This window comes from Mauremys reevesii, linkage group 1, assembly GCF_016161935.1.
Source record: "Mauremys reevesii isolate NIE-2019 linkage group 1, ASM1616193v1, whole genome shotgun sequence".
Lineage (NCBI taxonomy): Eukaryota > Metazoa > Chordata > Testudines > Geoemydidae > Mauremys > Mauremys reevesii.
The window spans coordinates 150716398-150733342 of record NC_052623.1 but is presented as its reverse complement, the minus strand read 5'-3'; the positions used below and the strand labels follow the sequence as shown (position 1 = coordinate 150733342).

General features: G+C 38.1%; 1 protein-coding gene across 25 annotated transcripts in view; it reads left to right on the top strand.

Annotated features, from left to right (window-relative positions):
* Nucleotides 1-16945, top strand: part of DMD (dystrophin) — a 2035724-nt gene that overhangs the window by 1559926 nt on the left and 458853 nt on the right. For all 25 annotated transcript variants that reach the window (XM_039486264.1, XM_039486496.1, XM_039486317.1 and 22 more), the window contains one exon: nt 7511-7628. In XM_039486264.1, coding sequence (XP_039342198.1) covers nt 7511-7628 — 118 coding nt within the window. The remainder of the gene's footprint in view (nt 1-7510; nt 7629-16945) is intronic.

The following is a 16945-nucleotide window of genomic DNA, read 5'->3' as shown; positions in this document are numbered from 1 at the left end:
TTATTTCTTTGATCTGTTATTCTGCCCCCCCCCTTAGCCAGGTGTAAGCAGGCCTCATCATTATCTCCTGGCAGTACCACGGTTGAGCTAGCTGTTGTACATTCCATTCTCGGTTACTGGCCTGCTAGGTTGATTAAAGTTCAAACATAAACATGGAAGCGCTTTGGTCAGACATGGAGTGACTTTAGTTCATTCAGGCCTACTACAGAAGGCTTTATTGACACTTATGGCTTTCCACCCTCCTGAGTTACCTAGGGTTATGCCTAGTGACACCAACAGTTTGGTTAGATTTCATTTCGAACACAGTAAGAGTTAAAAGACAGATAATCAAACCTTTTCTTCAACAACCTCTTTAATTGAATTCTGAATTGCCTAAGCAAAGAACTTCATCACGAGTATGCAAAAGTGAGTAGCTTCATATAGAGGGGAACAAATCTTGCTTTTCCCCCCTTCTAAATAGTTATTGTATAGAAATGTCAGGGGAGGGGAAAGTGGTGGTACAGAGTTCAGTGAATAAAGATTTCACATATTTAGTAATAATATTAATGAATGGCAGCAACTATATTAATTATTTAACCCAGGAATTACCCACAGCCTTTACCATGAGTTGGCCTTGAACCGACATGGATATTAACAAAATAGTACTTTTATTTCCTGTTTGATGAAGAAGGTCCTCCCTAAATTTCTATACTGCTACAGACCGCATTCCATGGCCTATTCACTTCTGGCCCTGATCTTGAGTTTACTTATATATTACAGTAATGCGTGCTATATAAGTATGTAAAATAGATGACAGATATGGCCCCAAGATGTATCGTTACTGCTGAGGACTCTTCAATAAAGTTGACATGCTTCACCCATGTATTAATTCAGTTTTATGCCATGTAATTCTGTTGATTCCTGTAAAGTTATATCAGCGTAACATAATGGTGAAAAGAAACTCATAATCTCTGTAAAGAGAACCTCAGAATCAATTACAACCTACTAACGCATGGTAAAGCCAACCACCCATGGCTCTGTCCAGTTAGTGAGTTAACTGTTTGATGTCCAGCGCTAGGTGAAAAAAATCCATTTGCAGGGTGAGAAAAAATTCCTTTCAGACCCAAGTGGCAGTCAGCTGTAGCTATGCCAAGATAAATGCATCAGATTTGGTACCACCAGTACTGCTATGTAAACAAATACTTTAATTTAATAATGCTGCCATAAAGACAAACCAGAAGCATAACTGAAACAGTAGATACATTTCAGAAGTCACACAATTTATTTCATATATATTTCAACATATAAGCTTGTAGTTTTTTAGTTTTTAATGATTTATTATAAACCCAGTAAACTTTTTAGAGCATTGTCTTAACTGCCACAAATCCAGCTGGTACTTATATTCACTAAATTTCACCCTTTCAGATTTTTTTTTCAATTCCTTTTTCAGCTGATTTACACTACTTGCTTCAGTGGCTGACTTTAGCAATTTGTTCCATATTTCAACCACCCTTTTGTGTAAAGAAACCATAAAAGTTAGGGGCTTGAAAATTGGATTTCTCTTTTGAGCAATCACTGTCCATAAATGTGGAAAATGTGTTAAAAGTCTGTAGTGCCACTTTTTATCAAAACAGAGATGTTTGCTGTTTGAATCACATCTCTACATTATTGTGGTGCTACCACAGGCTATTGTGATTAAATTCATAAAACTGCTTTTCTGAAAAGAGAGATTTCAAGTTTGGGGCCTAGTTTTGCAGCCTTTGAAATCAATGGCCTGACTGACCACTGTGTTACTCCATTTTAACAATATTTGTTTTCAAATATAGGACCCAATCTATACGTAGCTCTGCTTAGTTCACTGGAGCAACTCATGTTAATAAGGGTTGGTAGGTTCAAGACTATAAACTCTGAGAAGTAAAGTGACTATCAGGATTACAGCAAGAGGCAGCAGTCAAGATAACAAAAAAAAATGTTTCATCACATTTTAAAGGGTCAGATTCCTGTCTGTACACCACATAACAGATACGTTTCAGTAATTTTCACTGATTAAATTGAATCATTTAAACCTTCCTATGCCACGTAGCAATACGTTAAGTGATAAGATAGTAGATGACAACAAGATTATACCGATATCTTTGTGCTGGATTAACACAGTAGATTTGTTTAAACATTAGATATCAAATTATACATAAAATGGAAATAAATTCATATCAAACTATTTAAATTAATTTCAGTATTTTTAATTATTTTGCATTTATATTGTAGTAGCTCCTAGAGACCAACCAGGGGTCCTCTTGTGCTAGGTGATGTACAAACATGTAATAAATGACAGTCATATTCACATTAAACATTTGCAAATTCCATTCTGTTGCCAAGAGGTTATACTAACTAAGGAGCTAAACTTTTCATATTCAGAGTAAAAAATAAAGTTTGCATAGTTTTGCAAAGTATATTTTAAATAGTGTGTATAGATTGTCCTGGGTGAATGGAGAGTGTGGAAAAATTAAATGAGCAAAGCTCCGTGTGTTTGGAAATACAGAAATGCAAAATCTATCACTATCAGTGAACAACTGGACTCCTTGTTTGTGCCATGAGCAGCTACAAAACTTTTTGTCGGTTTCTATGTACACGACTGATTTCTATTTTATTTAATTTACTTTGAGAATCCTGATACAATGGTATTCAAATACTTTATGGTATTTCCATTTTTAATCACAAATGGCATTTGTTTTGTTGAGTTGCCATTTTGAAGCAACAGTTTATGGTCAGTTGCCCCTGCTGTCACCATCAGGATGACACTATTAATGAGTTTTACTTGTCTAGGCAATTGTAACAATATATTTTAATGTTTAGAATGAAGTAATTAATTCAGTTATACAGTTGTATGTCTGTAAAGATTGCTTAGTTTCACTTTGGGATCCAGTTTTATTATATTGAATGTTTTTTACTTATGCTCTGAGTTTGAAGAGTTTATTTGAACATTTCAAAACGCCTGTTGCTCCTGATTTAGCTTTCTGAAAGTTGTATATTGTCAGATGACAATTAAAAATTGTCTGATCAACTATTTTCCATCTTAAACTATTGTTTAGAAGTCTCCACACCTATCCCCAATCCAAACACTTCTTTCAAATCAGGTGGGTGAGTGCGAGGAGTGTGAGAGAGAGAGAGACAGTCTGTTCACCCAATCAAAAACCTTTACATGAGTTTTGTAATGTTCCATATTAGCTAAGCTGAAGTCCAGGTGTCCTCTGTGTTCCTTCTTGCTAAAGATTCTGTTGCAGTTTGCAGCTGCTCAGGTTTACACCCTTCTCTAATTATTTTTCTCAGCTGTTCTGACTGTTGCATTTACTCACCTGCGCTTGTCATCATCTCTATTAAAAAAACCCCAAATGGCTGTGTTTCTATTTTTCAGCAAACAACAGGGCTTACCTAAATCAGAAGGAGAATATTAAAATAAATTGATTGTGGAAGGGTTTGAGTCAGATTGCAACATTTCATGAAAAAACCCATAAGTGTAAACCAAAATTGAGGAAAAACTATATGTTTCCTTCAGTTCAGGGAATTTTCCTCAGATCATTCTGTGGATGGAATGGAATTTGCACATGTGCATGCATACACCTTTCCTGTCAGTGCACAAAAAGCTGGGGATTGAACCTTGTCAGGGTACATGGATTGTTTCTTTAAAAGTCTGTCAGGAAGTTAGGCAGAAGGTGGCTGAAGAAGGTACTAGGCAGAATCTCCAAATTGAAGCAGAGAGAGAAAGATCAAGAGGAGAAGTAGTTTAACAGATCATAGTTTCCTCCTTACTTCGAGAAAGTTCTCAGAGTCAGAAGAAAGGGACACTTACTGTGATTTTATACTCCAGTCACCTTCTAGGCCCCAGAATCTGCAGATTCATGTATTGCACTGGTGTCAGGACTTCAGGACCTCTCTCTGGTACTTTGGAAAAATACAGGCTAATTCATTTGGAGGAACATCATCTGAACCCACACATTCAATGGCAGGGAGAAAGAATTGCTCAAAGAAAGGCTAAGATCATATCTCCCACAGAAAACAGTGATACTAGAAAGAGAAACAGTGCCAATATTCTCACAGGCCCTGATTCAGGAAAGCATCAGGTCCATCAGACAGCGCTTAAGCACATACTTAAGTTTCATTGACTGTATTTTTTGTATTCAACATGATTTGGAGTCCACTGCAGAACCTGTCTTTCTTTCTGCTGGCAACCAAAAATGTATATAAATGCTACGTAGATTTCTTTCTTGTTCTGTGGGCAGACGTTAAGGCACTGGTACTTAATCACTGGATTTGGAGAGATATGCTGCTTGTAAGCATCTTGTATGCAGCTCTCCTGGTGTCCTCTGGTCTCACTGTTCTTGCTTTCAACTAAAGTGAGAAAAGTGCTCTCTTTGCTGTTCAGTACACATGAGGTAGTGTGAAGAACACAGACTTGCATTGTGGAGGTGGCCCAGAGCCATTTCTGGCAGGGGGTGTCAATCATTTGATTACTTTTTCCAAACAGTTTCCAGGTTGAGGAAAAGCCAGGGGAAAGAAATAATTTTGCCTTTCAAAAGCAAAGAGAGGCAAGGAAGGACAGAGGATATTTAATTGGATGAATGTGGATTGCTACATGATGGTGTTTGTTTTGTGATGTTCCCTCTACACAGTCTTTATTGGTGATGTGTGTGTGATGCAAACATTGATATACAGCATCAGAACATAACACTGATTATTTTGTGGTATTATATAACATTTTATTGGTTGCTTGGCTCTCCAGCTCTGCCAGATTTAGTACCACTACTTCAGAAGCACATAGTTATATAGAGAGGTGTTAAGAAACAAAGTCCATTGGGGTACCATATGCTTGAGTGCTGTCACAGAGACTTCTTGTAAAAAAAAATGGCACTCTGAATTATGTAAATTGCCCATCTTAACCAATGTTTAGTTGGCACCTGTGCCACTGTAAATAATCTAATCAACATATGAATGGGCATAACGCCATCCAAACACACAGGCATGAATGTAGGCCACCAAAGCCAATGATTCTAAAAGACCCTCCAATATGGTAGTTAAGGGCAAAAATCCCAAATAGACATATCTATGCACTTTTGCTGTACAGATATTTGACTTAGTTAAAGAATTAACTAATTACTAAAGAGAGGTGTAGCTATTTGAACAGAATGAAACCCAACTTCATGTATTTTGCTTTTGACATATATTACTGAGTGAGCTGCACATCTCACCCCCACCTGGTCTTGTCATGTGTTAGGCATCTAGCTGTTACCTGAGCTGGGAATGTAGTCACACAATTCTCCTACACTTAGACCAGGCACTGGGTTGCAGTCCTCTGGTATTAATCAAGTTTGCCTCCACAGGTCTGACTTAGGCCAAGACTGTGCAGTTCTGTTCCCTCTGAGGCAATTACAATGCTAAGCAGTGACTTAATAAACTTCTAAAAGAAATGTATCATTTATTTAGAAGGAAAGCATTAGAGAAAAAAATCATCAAAACAATCAACCTGGTTTTATGCATATCTAGCTAACTAAGTATCTAACCATCTCCCACACTGGAACTCTAGAAGGACTAATTCCCTATAAGAGAAATGAGCTCGGTGAGCTTTTATAGAGCTAACTGCAGTTGGTGGAAGATACACACTTTTGAGCTAAACAGTGCTCTTCTCTCTGTCAGCTTGACTCCTTGTTAGAGCTCCTTGTTAGACAACTCAACTCCCCTTCTCGGGGATCAGATCAGTTTTACGCTGTTTATAGCCCTTTTGATTTCCAAGTTCACCAAACTTGGCAAAACAAGCTTGCATCTTCCTTGGAGACAAGAGGTAAGTTCCTTGAAACTAATAGTTTTTTCCATGGTCTTTCAACTGTATACTTGCTGTTTTCTGATCTGGGAATCTGTTGTGTGTTGCCTTCCTGTTTATTATATCAACACACCCTGTTGATCTAATGATACAATAACTTCCCCTCACAGACCTGGCCACATACAATGTTCATAATTATTTTACATATCAGTATTTATTACACTGTTATGTACCAGCTCCCCTTCTGTCACAATGTGGAATTTGCAGTAGCTTATTATGAAACTATGTTAACGTTCTGTGAACAATTCTAGACTAGATTCTACGTGTGTGCTTGAGGCCTCCTTAAATGATCGCAACTACCAGCTCCTTTTTTGCTACACACATTATAAGGTATCAAGACTGACAAATCATTATAAGACATTAGAAATCTTACATTAGTCTTCCGTGTTCTCAAAGACCACATGACATTTCTGTTGAATAGACCTCAAATATTAAGAAGTGAAGGGATTTTTTTTACTAAAGATCTTCCCCTCATATAATAGTCCTATATAATTTCATAAGACTGAAAGCCAATGCAAATGTTATATGGCTAAACTGCAAATTATTGTAAAAACTATCTATTGTACAAAATGATATCCTTTCTATAGCTTTATTACAGGGATGTAAGTATCTACTAAATTCTATGGGATGGTTCAAAAAAATCTAGAGGATGATTACCACTTTCCATTACATTCTGTAGGCCTTTCCTTTAGGTATTGTCATAAATAATACTGGATATTTTTCCTCCTGTAAAGTGCAGCAACAGTATTGCATGTTTGAGTTTTTTGTTTGTTTTGTGTTTTTATTTTTTTGACCAAAGTTTACTTATTCAGGTAGCAAAGAGTCTTTCTGCTTTAAATCAGACTGACACAAAATATTGCCCTTCAAGTTTTCTTCTAAATCTCTCTCAATAACATGTTAGTCATGCAGCGATAAGATCTGTTTCCCACATCAAGCGAGACTGTATAGTCTTGGTGAAGGGTAACTACATGAGGGCTACTGGCTGGAAATGATCATTTCCTCCCCACATCTTCTTGGACAGGCTATGGAGGATTAACAGAGCCACTTTGTGATGATCCTGTTGCCTCAAGCAGCAGATAGTACCATACAGTTCCTTCAGCACTCATCCTCTTTGGGGCAGGGGGGACTTGTAGATCTAATAAGTAGCAGGTCCACTTCCATCTCCACAGCCCTTTCCACTGCAAATTCAAACATAAGAGTCCTTGTGTAACACATGCTTGCTATCCATACAACATACTGTCACCAAAGGGTAAAATTTCCAGTGGGACTTAAGCTCCTTACTTAAGCACTTTTGACAATTTTACCTGAAAAATTTAGTGGAATTCACAAAGAAAGAGTAGACATTTTTATGAATAATGAGAATATCATTATCCTCAGGTAAGAATAATTAAGATAAAAATATATAAAGGTTCATGCTTCAGGAAAAGAACATAAACAGTCACCACTCTCCTGTGGTGAGGAAGAAAATTCCATTTTGAGGCATGTAATTGTATAATATTCTAGTATGTGGGTTGAGCCATTCCACTAAAATATAGAGGCTACAGGACCATGTTGAACACTGGTGTAGTATAGTATTCCTATAGTGAAATACAACTATAAATGGCTTGGGGCTACTCTCAATTTTATGTGTGTAATTTTTTTTTTTTTTTTTACAAACAGGCAGCACTACAGGAATTGGAGCAAAGGCATCCCCAACTGGAGGAGCTAATAACTGCGGCACAGAATCTAAAAAACAAGACCAGCAATCAAGAGGCCAGAACAATCATTACTGATAGCAGTAAGTGGTGATTCTGCTACCATATAACTCCCCAGGCAAGAAATATAGAGGATGTTTTAATAACTTTTAAGCATAGTATTTTTCAAAGTGTGTTTGCCATGAGAAGTGGAGATTATCTATTTTTATTTGTAAGGTAATTCTCAGGGTGAGAATTTTACACTACGGTTGGATACACCCTTTCAGAGAAAGAGTCCCCATAACTTTCACAGAAAACTTGCACTAAGCCTCTCTGGAAAGTTTGATTACTCTCCCGCCCCCATTATTTTCTATGTATACATGAATGCTTTCCATGATAATCCACCAAAAAAGTGGCACAGATAGTTGGTGCAAGATAGTAATGGGGCACCTTCCCCCCCTCCATATTATGTTGATTATGTTGCATACCGATTTCTAAATCTGGCCCTCTTATTTGTAGTAGCACCTAGAGACTCCATGTAGGGATTGAAGCCCCATTTGCTAGTTGTGGTACAAAACACTAACGATATTATATAAATAATTTTCACATACTTCCTTGTTCTGGCTGAGACCTGAAGTGCAGTGTTGCTGTGAGAGAGCTTGTTTTCATATTTGCATCCTGAGCAAAATGTGTTAGCATCAGAAATCTTATGAAGGAATACATTCTTATGAGAGATTCTCCCTAGCAGAGTCCCAAGAGTGCGGGTTAATTCAGATAAAGTTTGCATAAGTACCTGAACTTGTTGAGTGCTTGTTCGTACCAAATGTATGTAGTTCTCCTCTAGGGTGACCAGATGACAAAACTGAAATATCGGGATGCGGGGGGGGGGGGGAACCGGTGGAGGGGAAAAAAAAAAGCCGCCAGAGTGCCCCCCCCCGCCCCGCACCAGCTCACCTCATCTCCACCTCCCCCTGTAGGGGAAGGTGCGCAGCTGGTGCAATCCTGCAGGCGGCCCTGGAGTGGGGGCAGCAGGCCCCAGCCTCCCAGTCCCACTCGGGTCCTGCAGGGGAACGAACAGGGCTGCCCCTGCCTCTGCCCTGGGGCGAGGTTTCCCTACAGCCTGCCCTGTGGGGCAGCGCAATCCTGTCACCCCAAGTGTGCCTGGGCCAGGCCCGCACCCAACTGCCCCGCAGAGCACCGTGAGTGGCCCAAGAGTGGGGGCAGCAGGCCCCAGCCCTACCGTCCCGCTCGGGTCCCATAGGGGAACGAATGGGGCTGCGGCTGCCTCCACATGGCGGGAGGTGAAGCCCCGTCGGAGTCCCCACGCAGGCAGCAGCTGCCCCCCCACCCCTACCCACTGGCGCGTACTGGGAGCCGGTTCCCCGGGCTGGACCTGGAGCTGCCCCTGCAGGTACCACCCCACCCTCCTGCCTGCACTCGGGGCCAGGCCGGACTCACTCACCCTGTGCTCCCCTGCGCACCCCAGACCTCCCTCCAACACTTGAGCTGCCATACAGCTGATTGGCGGTGCAAGCCTGGGAGGGAGGAGGAATGTGGCGTGCTTGGGGAAGAGGCAGGGATTCGGAGAGGGATCCAATGGGGGCAGTGAGGGGGCAGGGCTGGGGGCGAGGGCGGGGGCAGGGCGGGGATTTGGGAAGGGATCCAATGGGGGAAAGAAGGGACAGAGTCGGGGTGGGGGGCACAAGCCCCTCCAGGCTCTGCCTGTGCACGGGAGCGGAGGGCAAAATTGCTTGTTTGTCCTGTGTCCCGACCGAAGATCGGTCGGGACGTGGGATAAACAAGCAAATATTGGGACAGTCCCGATAAAATCGGGACATCTGGTCACCCTATTCTCCTCTCACTAGTTTGTACTAAGGTTTCATTAAGTATGTGCGTATATATATATATGTATACTCTATAGATATATAGAGTCTACTAAAGAAATGTAATGGTTATACACCTCTACCCCGATATAACGCAACCCGATATAACACAAATTCAGATATAAAGCGGTAAAAGCAGTGCTCTGGGGGGCGGGGCTGCACACTCCGTTGGATCAAAGCACGTTCGATATAACGCGGTTTCACCTATAACACTAAGATTTTTTGGCTCCCGAGGAATTTTTTATATCAGGGTAGAGGTATAGTCTTTTCTTGAAATGTAACCATTAATGTGAATTGTGTGTGTGCCTAGAATCCTTTCTATGGTAAACTGAACTTATCTTCCAGAGAAATTGCGTGACAAATGAAAGGTGCCTATATATGTTGAGGATGAAAAAAATACCCCACCATAAACCATTAAAAACTTTATTATAACTACAAATACATATGCAATTATTGATGCAGTATCCTTTTGCATGAGACTTGGTGAATATTTGATTTTGATCTACATGGGTCTCCTAACTCTACTGGTTTCACTTGGACTTTGAATGTATATATAGTTGTATATAAAAAACCCAAAGATTTTCTCATGTTTAAATTAGGTAGTATTTTATTTAATAGGCAGAGAGATCGTAAATGTGGCTGTCTTCCTGCTCTGTTGGATACATAATCTGTTGTCACATGGTATCTGCCAGTTTTTTTAATTCTTATTTTATTTTGTTCATGAAAATATTTTAATGTTCCTGAATATCCATATCACTGGAACTACTGTACAAAGGTTCTTCATTTCCCCCCTCCTAATTAGAGAAGATGTTCTCAGAGCCTTTTTGATCTAGTCTTCTGAGGCACCAGACTGGATTCATGAAAGTGTTATCATGGTTAGATATTTTCTGTTTGTAGAATTTTAACTACTAAATAGTATTCAGAAGAGTTATTTATCTATTTTTGAATTTTAAAGAGTGAATCAAATGATAAATAATTCAGATGTGATATTTTTAGAAAAATGCTACTATACATGTGTAGATGTCAGAATATGACATTTTTGAGTTACCTTTTCTTAATATATGCCAACTATGGGAAATTATCATTATTGCACAAATATTTTCCTGTATATTGACATTTTTCCTTATATTAAAATGATTAAGGGTCCTCTGTTAGGTCTAATTCCTGATGTACTTAGTCAGCCTTCTTGTAGGGGGTAATAGAACATTTGCTTCCTTCTAAGAGTTCTGTGGAGAAACCTCTCACCCACACAGAGATCACTGCAGGAGCAGGGTGTAAATGAAACCTAATTAAAGATTTCAGGATTTGACTCTGTGTGCAGAACAGTTGAGTGGCTTGTTAGTGACTGCCGATTCATCTCAAGTTTGTAAGATTTAGTTCTGTTAATTGTCCTAGTAGCCCTATAGCTTTTTGTGAAAGTATCAGATAATTCAATATTTTTTTCTAAAATAGTCCCATCATCTGTTTTTTAGGTATGTATCTTTCTAATAATGAACAGATTCTGAAATCCTTTATCAGTTTTTCTCACTCCTCACTCTTCATACTGATGGGAGTTTTTCTTAATTAAGGATCCAGAAAAAAACTGTCCCAATATTGCTTAGAAGATATATAGCACTGAACAAACATTAATTAAGTAATAAGCCTCACAATAACTGCATTAGGTAATTAAATATTAGTTTTATGTCTATCAAAGGATTAAAAAAAATAATCACAATTAATTGCACTGTTAAACAATAGTAGAATACCATTTATTTTTGGATATTTTCTACATTTTCATATATATTGATTTCAATTATAACAGAATACAAAGTGTATACTTTATATTTATACAAATATATGCACCATGTAAAACAAAAGAAATAGTATTTTTCAATTCAACTAATACAAGTAGTGCAATCTCTTTATCATGAAAGTTGAACTTACAAATGTAGAATTATGTACAAAGAAATACTGCATTTAGAAATAAACAATGTAAAACTTTAGAGGCTACAAGTCCACTCAGTCCTATTGCTTGTTCAGCCATTCACTCAGACAAACAAGTTTATTTACATTTGCAGGAGATAATGCTGCCCATTTCTTGTTTACAATGTCACCTGAAAGTGAGAACAGGTGTTCTCATGGCACTATTGTAGCCAGTGTCACAAGATATTTACATGCCAGATGCACTAAAGGTTTGTATGTCTCATCATGCTTCAACCACCATTCCAGAAGAAATGTGTCCATGCTGAGGATGGATTCTGCTTGATAACGATCCAAAAAAGTGTGGACTGACACATGTTCACTTTCATCATCTGAGTCAGATGCCACCAGTAGAAAGTTGATTTTCTTTTCTGGTGGTTCAGCTTCTGTAGTTTCTGCATCGCAGTGATGCTCTTTTAAGATTTCTGAAAGCATGCTCCACACCTCATCCCTCTCAGATTTTGGAAGGCACTTCAGATTTTGGAAGGCACTTCAGATTCTTAAACCTTGGGTCGAGTACCTATCTTTAGAAATTTCACATTGGTACCTTCTTTGTGTTTAGTCAAATTTGCAGCTAAAGTGTTCTTAAAATGAACAACATGTGCTGAGTCATCATCTGAGACAGATATAACATGAAATATATGGCAGAACGTAGGTAAAACAGAGCAGGAGACATACAATTCTCCCCCAAGGAATTCAGTCACAAATTTAATTAACACTTTATTTTTTTAACGTGTGTCATCAGCATGGAAGCATGTCCTCTGGAATGGTGGCCAAAGCATGAAGGAGCATACAAATGTTTAGCATATCTGGCACATAAATACCTTGCAACACCAGCTACAAAAGTGCCATGTGAATGCTTGTTCTCACTTTCTGGTGACATTGTAAATAAGAAGTGGGCAGCATTATCCCCTGTAAATGTAAACAAACTCGTTTGTCTTAGAAATTGGCTGAACAAGAAGTAGGACTGAGTGGACTTGCAGCCTCTAAAGTTTTTGTATTGTTTTGGGTTTTGTTAGTGCAATTATATAACAAAAAAAATCTACATTTGTAAATTTCACTTTCACAATGAAGAGATTGCACTACAATACTTGTATGAGGAGAATTGAAAAATACTGTTTTGTTTATAATTTTACAGTGCAAATACTTGTAATAAAAATAATAATATAAAGTGAGCAGTGTGTCCTTTGTATTCTGTGTTGTAATTGAAATCAATATATTTGAAAATGTAGAAAAAACATCCAAAAATATGTAATAAATTTCAATTCGTATTCTATTGTTTAACAATGCGATTAAAACTGTAATTAATCGTGATTATTTTTTTTAGTTGATTGTGTGAGTTAACTGTGATTAATCGACAGCCCTAACTAGTTATTCTCATATTATAGACATGGAAATGGAGTCACAGAAAATGAAGTGCCTCATTCAAAACCACACAGGAAGGGAATATGGAAGTAAAACTCAGAAGTAGAGCTATCAGATTTTTCAGCTTGCTATCAGTTCTGAAACACTAAAAAAATATCATTTTGGAATTTTGGCCAAATCGAAAACATCAGAAAAATTTAGTTTCTGGTTGAACAAAAAGCGTTTTCTTCAACCCAAAATGAAGCAATTTATTTGGACTTGAGGCATTTTTAACCTTTTTAAATAAAAGCAAATGAAGGTGGTGGCGAAGGCACTGTCCTTATTCCCAATAGCCAGGGCACTTCCCTGGGATGTGCGAGACCCACTTTTAAATCCCTGCTCTGGAGCAAGGACTTAACAGTGGTACTCAACTGTCAGGAGTCCTTCCTGACAGTTCAGTACCCTGACCACTGGCTATTGGCTGTTGGGGTGAGGGTACCTTTTTAGTCTCTACTGTTGAAACTGTTCCACTTCGTATCAGTCACCCTCCCCATCAGGCTATAAAGTCATTTTCTCTCTCTTGCTGTCTCTCATCTAGTGACTGTTCAATTATTACAGCAAAACAGCTTCAACATGAGAAATTTAGAGAGACCTACAGTGAATAGCTAATACTGGCAGCTAGAATACCCACGTGAGATGGGGGAAGTACTCTCCAAAGCAGAGATTCAAACTTGTGACTCCCACATCATAGAAATGTAGGACTGGAAGGGACCTCCAGAGGTCATCAGGTCCAGAACCTTGCACTCATGGCAGGGCAAAGTATTATCTAGAGCATCTCTGTCTAACCTGCTCTTAAAAATCTCCAATGACAAAGATTCCACGTATTCTCTAGGCAATTTATTCCAGAGCTTAACCACCCTGACAGTTAGGAAGTTTTTCCTGATGTCCAACCTAAACCACCCTTGCTGCAAATTAAGCCCATTGCTTCTTGTCCTATCCTCAGAAGTTAATGAGAACAATTTTTCCCCTCCTCCTTCTAACAATCTCTTATGTACTTGAAAACTGTTATCATGTCCCCTCTCAATCTTCTCTTCTCCTGACTAAATAAGCCAATTTTTTTTCAATCTTTCCTCATAAGTCATGTTGTCTAGACTGTTAATCATTTTTGTTTCTCTTCTCTGGACTTTCTCCAGTTTGTCCACATCTTTCCTGAAAATGTGGCACCCAGAACTGGACACAATACTCCAGCTGAGGCCTAATCAGCGCAGACTAGAGCGGAAGAATTATTTCTCGTGTCTTGCTTACAACATTCCTGCTAATACATCCCAGAATGATGTTTGCTTTTTTTGAACAGTGTTACACTGTTGACTCATATTTAGCTTGTGATCCACTATGAGCCACAAAAGCCTTTCCGCAGTCATTTCCCATTTTGTTTGTGTGCAACTGATTGTTCTTCCAAAGTGGAGTACTTTGCATTTGTCCTATTGAATTTCATCCTGTTTACTTCATAGGGAGTAACCACTGGGAAATTGTGTATTGCCATTTTTGCACTTTTTTTTTCATTTTCGCCAAAAAAAATTATTCAAATTGATACAAATTCATTAAATGTTTTGGTTGACCCAAATCTGCATTTTTCAATGGAAAAAATATTTTTGCCCAGCCCTACCCAAGGATTACTGGCTCCCATTCCTGTGCCAGTCCCTCATGTTGCCTGCTTTACTATATATGTTACCTATTAAAAAATCTAAATGTGAATGGTAGTTAGAAAAAGATTATTGCCTTTAACAGATATCTATAGAAACTAGAGTTTATCAAAACAGCTGTATGGCAATGATTTTATCTCTGCCATACAGCTCTCTGAATGATCTCTCTGAAATCTATGAAAGGGAATAAAAAAATCAAGTCATAAACATCATTGTTTTAATAAAATTGCCTTAATACTGCATAGGTTTAGTCTTCATTGTAAAAAATAGGGACAGAAAAGAAATAGAAGCTCATAAAAATGAGTTCTTTTGTTTGAAGCTTTTTTTCACCCTTACTTCATTATCTATATGAAATTTCAGGAGCTGCAGTACTTAGAAAAGACTCATCTGGATAAAGAGAAGTTTGTTTAATATTTCTGTAATGTTATATTAAAATACCTTTTCCTTCCATCGTGGTTTATGACTTCTACATTTGGAAAAATCCAAGTATAATAATTAAATTTTGTCCTAAGGAAATCTAAAAATCCCTCTGCACTTATAATATCCTTGGTAGTACGTTTTGTTGTAACTCTTCTGTGTGCTATTCATTATTCTGCATAAATACAAGCTCCAAAATGTTTCACTTTAGCATAGATCAGAATTTTTGGTTCTTAAAAATAAAGTTGAATAAATTTATAGCCAATTCAGATATTGTGAAATTCTATTTAATTTAGTTGGGTTTTTTAATTAATTTTTTGTTTGTTTTCCATTTGGGGGTGTGTGTGTGTGTAATATATAATAAGCTGACTTCTGGTTTTGGTCAAGACTGGAAATAGAACCACCTAAATTGTATCTTGCTGGAACCAGGAAGTTCCAGAAAGTTTGCATAAGTATATTTTCCTGATTAGTGTCCCAGCCCCAGTTTCTAAGCTGAACATAAGTTTGGATAACCTTTTAAAGTTTGCCTTCACTACCGATTTATAGCCCAATTGTGTGATTTGGCAACTGGCCTGAGTATGTAGTAGTGTGGAGATACCAAAATAAATTACATTAGCTTTAAAGTATTGTGTGAAAAATAGCTTCTTAATGGTCCAAATAATCTCTTTCTCAGGGACCAGACGAAGCAAAAGAAACAAGTGTACATTTTCAGTAGCTGGGTTTAAGTAATGAACTGCCAAAACATTTTTGATAAGTAAATTAGGTTATGTTGCATTCAATGCATACATAATGACAGTAAATAAAAGCATTTCAAGGAACTTTATTTTGACCACTAATCACACTATTGGAACTAGATGATTTCCATTTGAAATGCATTTTGACTATGACTCTCTAAAACAAATCACAAACACGTGAATAATTTATAGAGAAAATCTTCAAAAATGTTTGTTTATTTTTTGAAGAACATAACCATACATTATTGGCTGTTAAAAAAGAGCCGTGCTTGAAATATGGTGAAAAGAGTCTGAGTGTGCAGCTACATAAAAATAAACATATTTTTATTGAATACCTTGTTTTATCTGACAGCTTTATAGGAAAAATCATCAACTTATCATTCACTTCTACATGAAATTGTATGCAACTCTCGTAGTGAATTACTGTGGTGCTGTTGTTCTCAATGTCTTAATAAAATAGATATCTTTATTACAATGTCATCCATATGATTTTTCTCACATCTACTGAATCCTTAAAACCATGACCACTTGGGTGGAAAAAAAATCAAACACGTATAACCCAGAATTTGTCATCCAGTAGTCAGCCCTTTCAGGTTACAAAGATGTGCTTTGCACGTGTAATTTGTTTTGAAAATTAAGATATTGATCTTTTTATGGCTGTATTGTTGAAGAAACCCAATATAAATCTTATTCCACATATTTCAAGAACTTATTACAAACTGTAGTTTCCTGGGTAGCTTCCATAAAATTTAATACCTATTAATCATCTGACCCTTTTCTTTACAATTAAAATTACTAGGCCTCAATTATGCCTCCTATGAAGCTTACCTGTGCTGCGGAAGTGGAAGGAGTGCACTACCTGAGTGCCAATGTCAGTGAGAAATACATCTTTGAAAGGATTAATGCATCTTGGGTGCTGGGAGAAGAATCCCTTGCTAACCTTTGAAATCACTTTCCCTACACATCCCTAGCTGCAGCCCAGACACATTCCCTTCTGGTTCTGTGTAGCAAAAGTGAGCTGGGACCTTTAAGAGGGGATGCTGCCTAGTGAGGGGTGGTATTGGATTGCTTGGCCCTTTAAGAACAGGTATCCTATAGTTCCCTGGAGGATCTGGGAAATTTTAATTCCTGAAGGCCAACTGACAATTCCATGACCCTTCATAGTGTATAAGGGAAGCCTGTGGCTCAATAGACAAAGATAGTGGAATGATACTCTGCATTTACTCGTAGGGGAAACCTGACCTGAAGGTGAGCTCTCTACTAAGAAAGTTTTAAATCAGCCAGGAAAGAGAATCCAGTGAGGAGGCCTAGGCAAGAGAAGATCTCCCTTTCTTGGGGAATTGGGGGCATTATAGGGAAGCCAGAGGAAGAGTTGCATAGG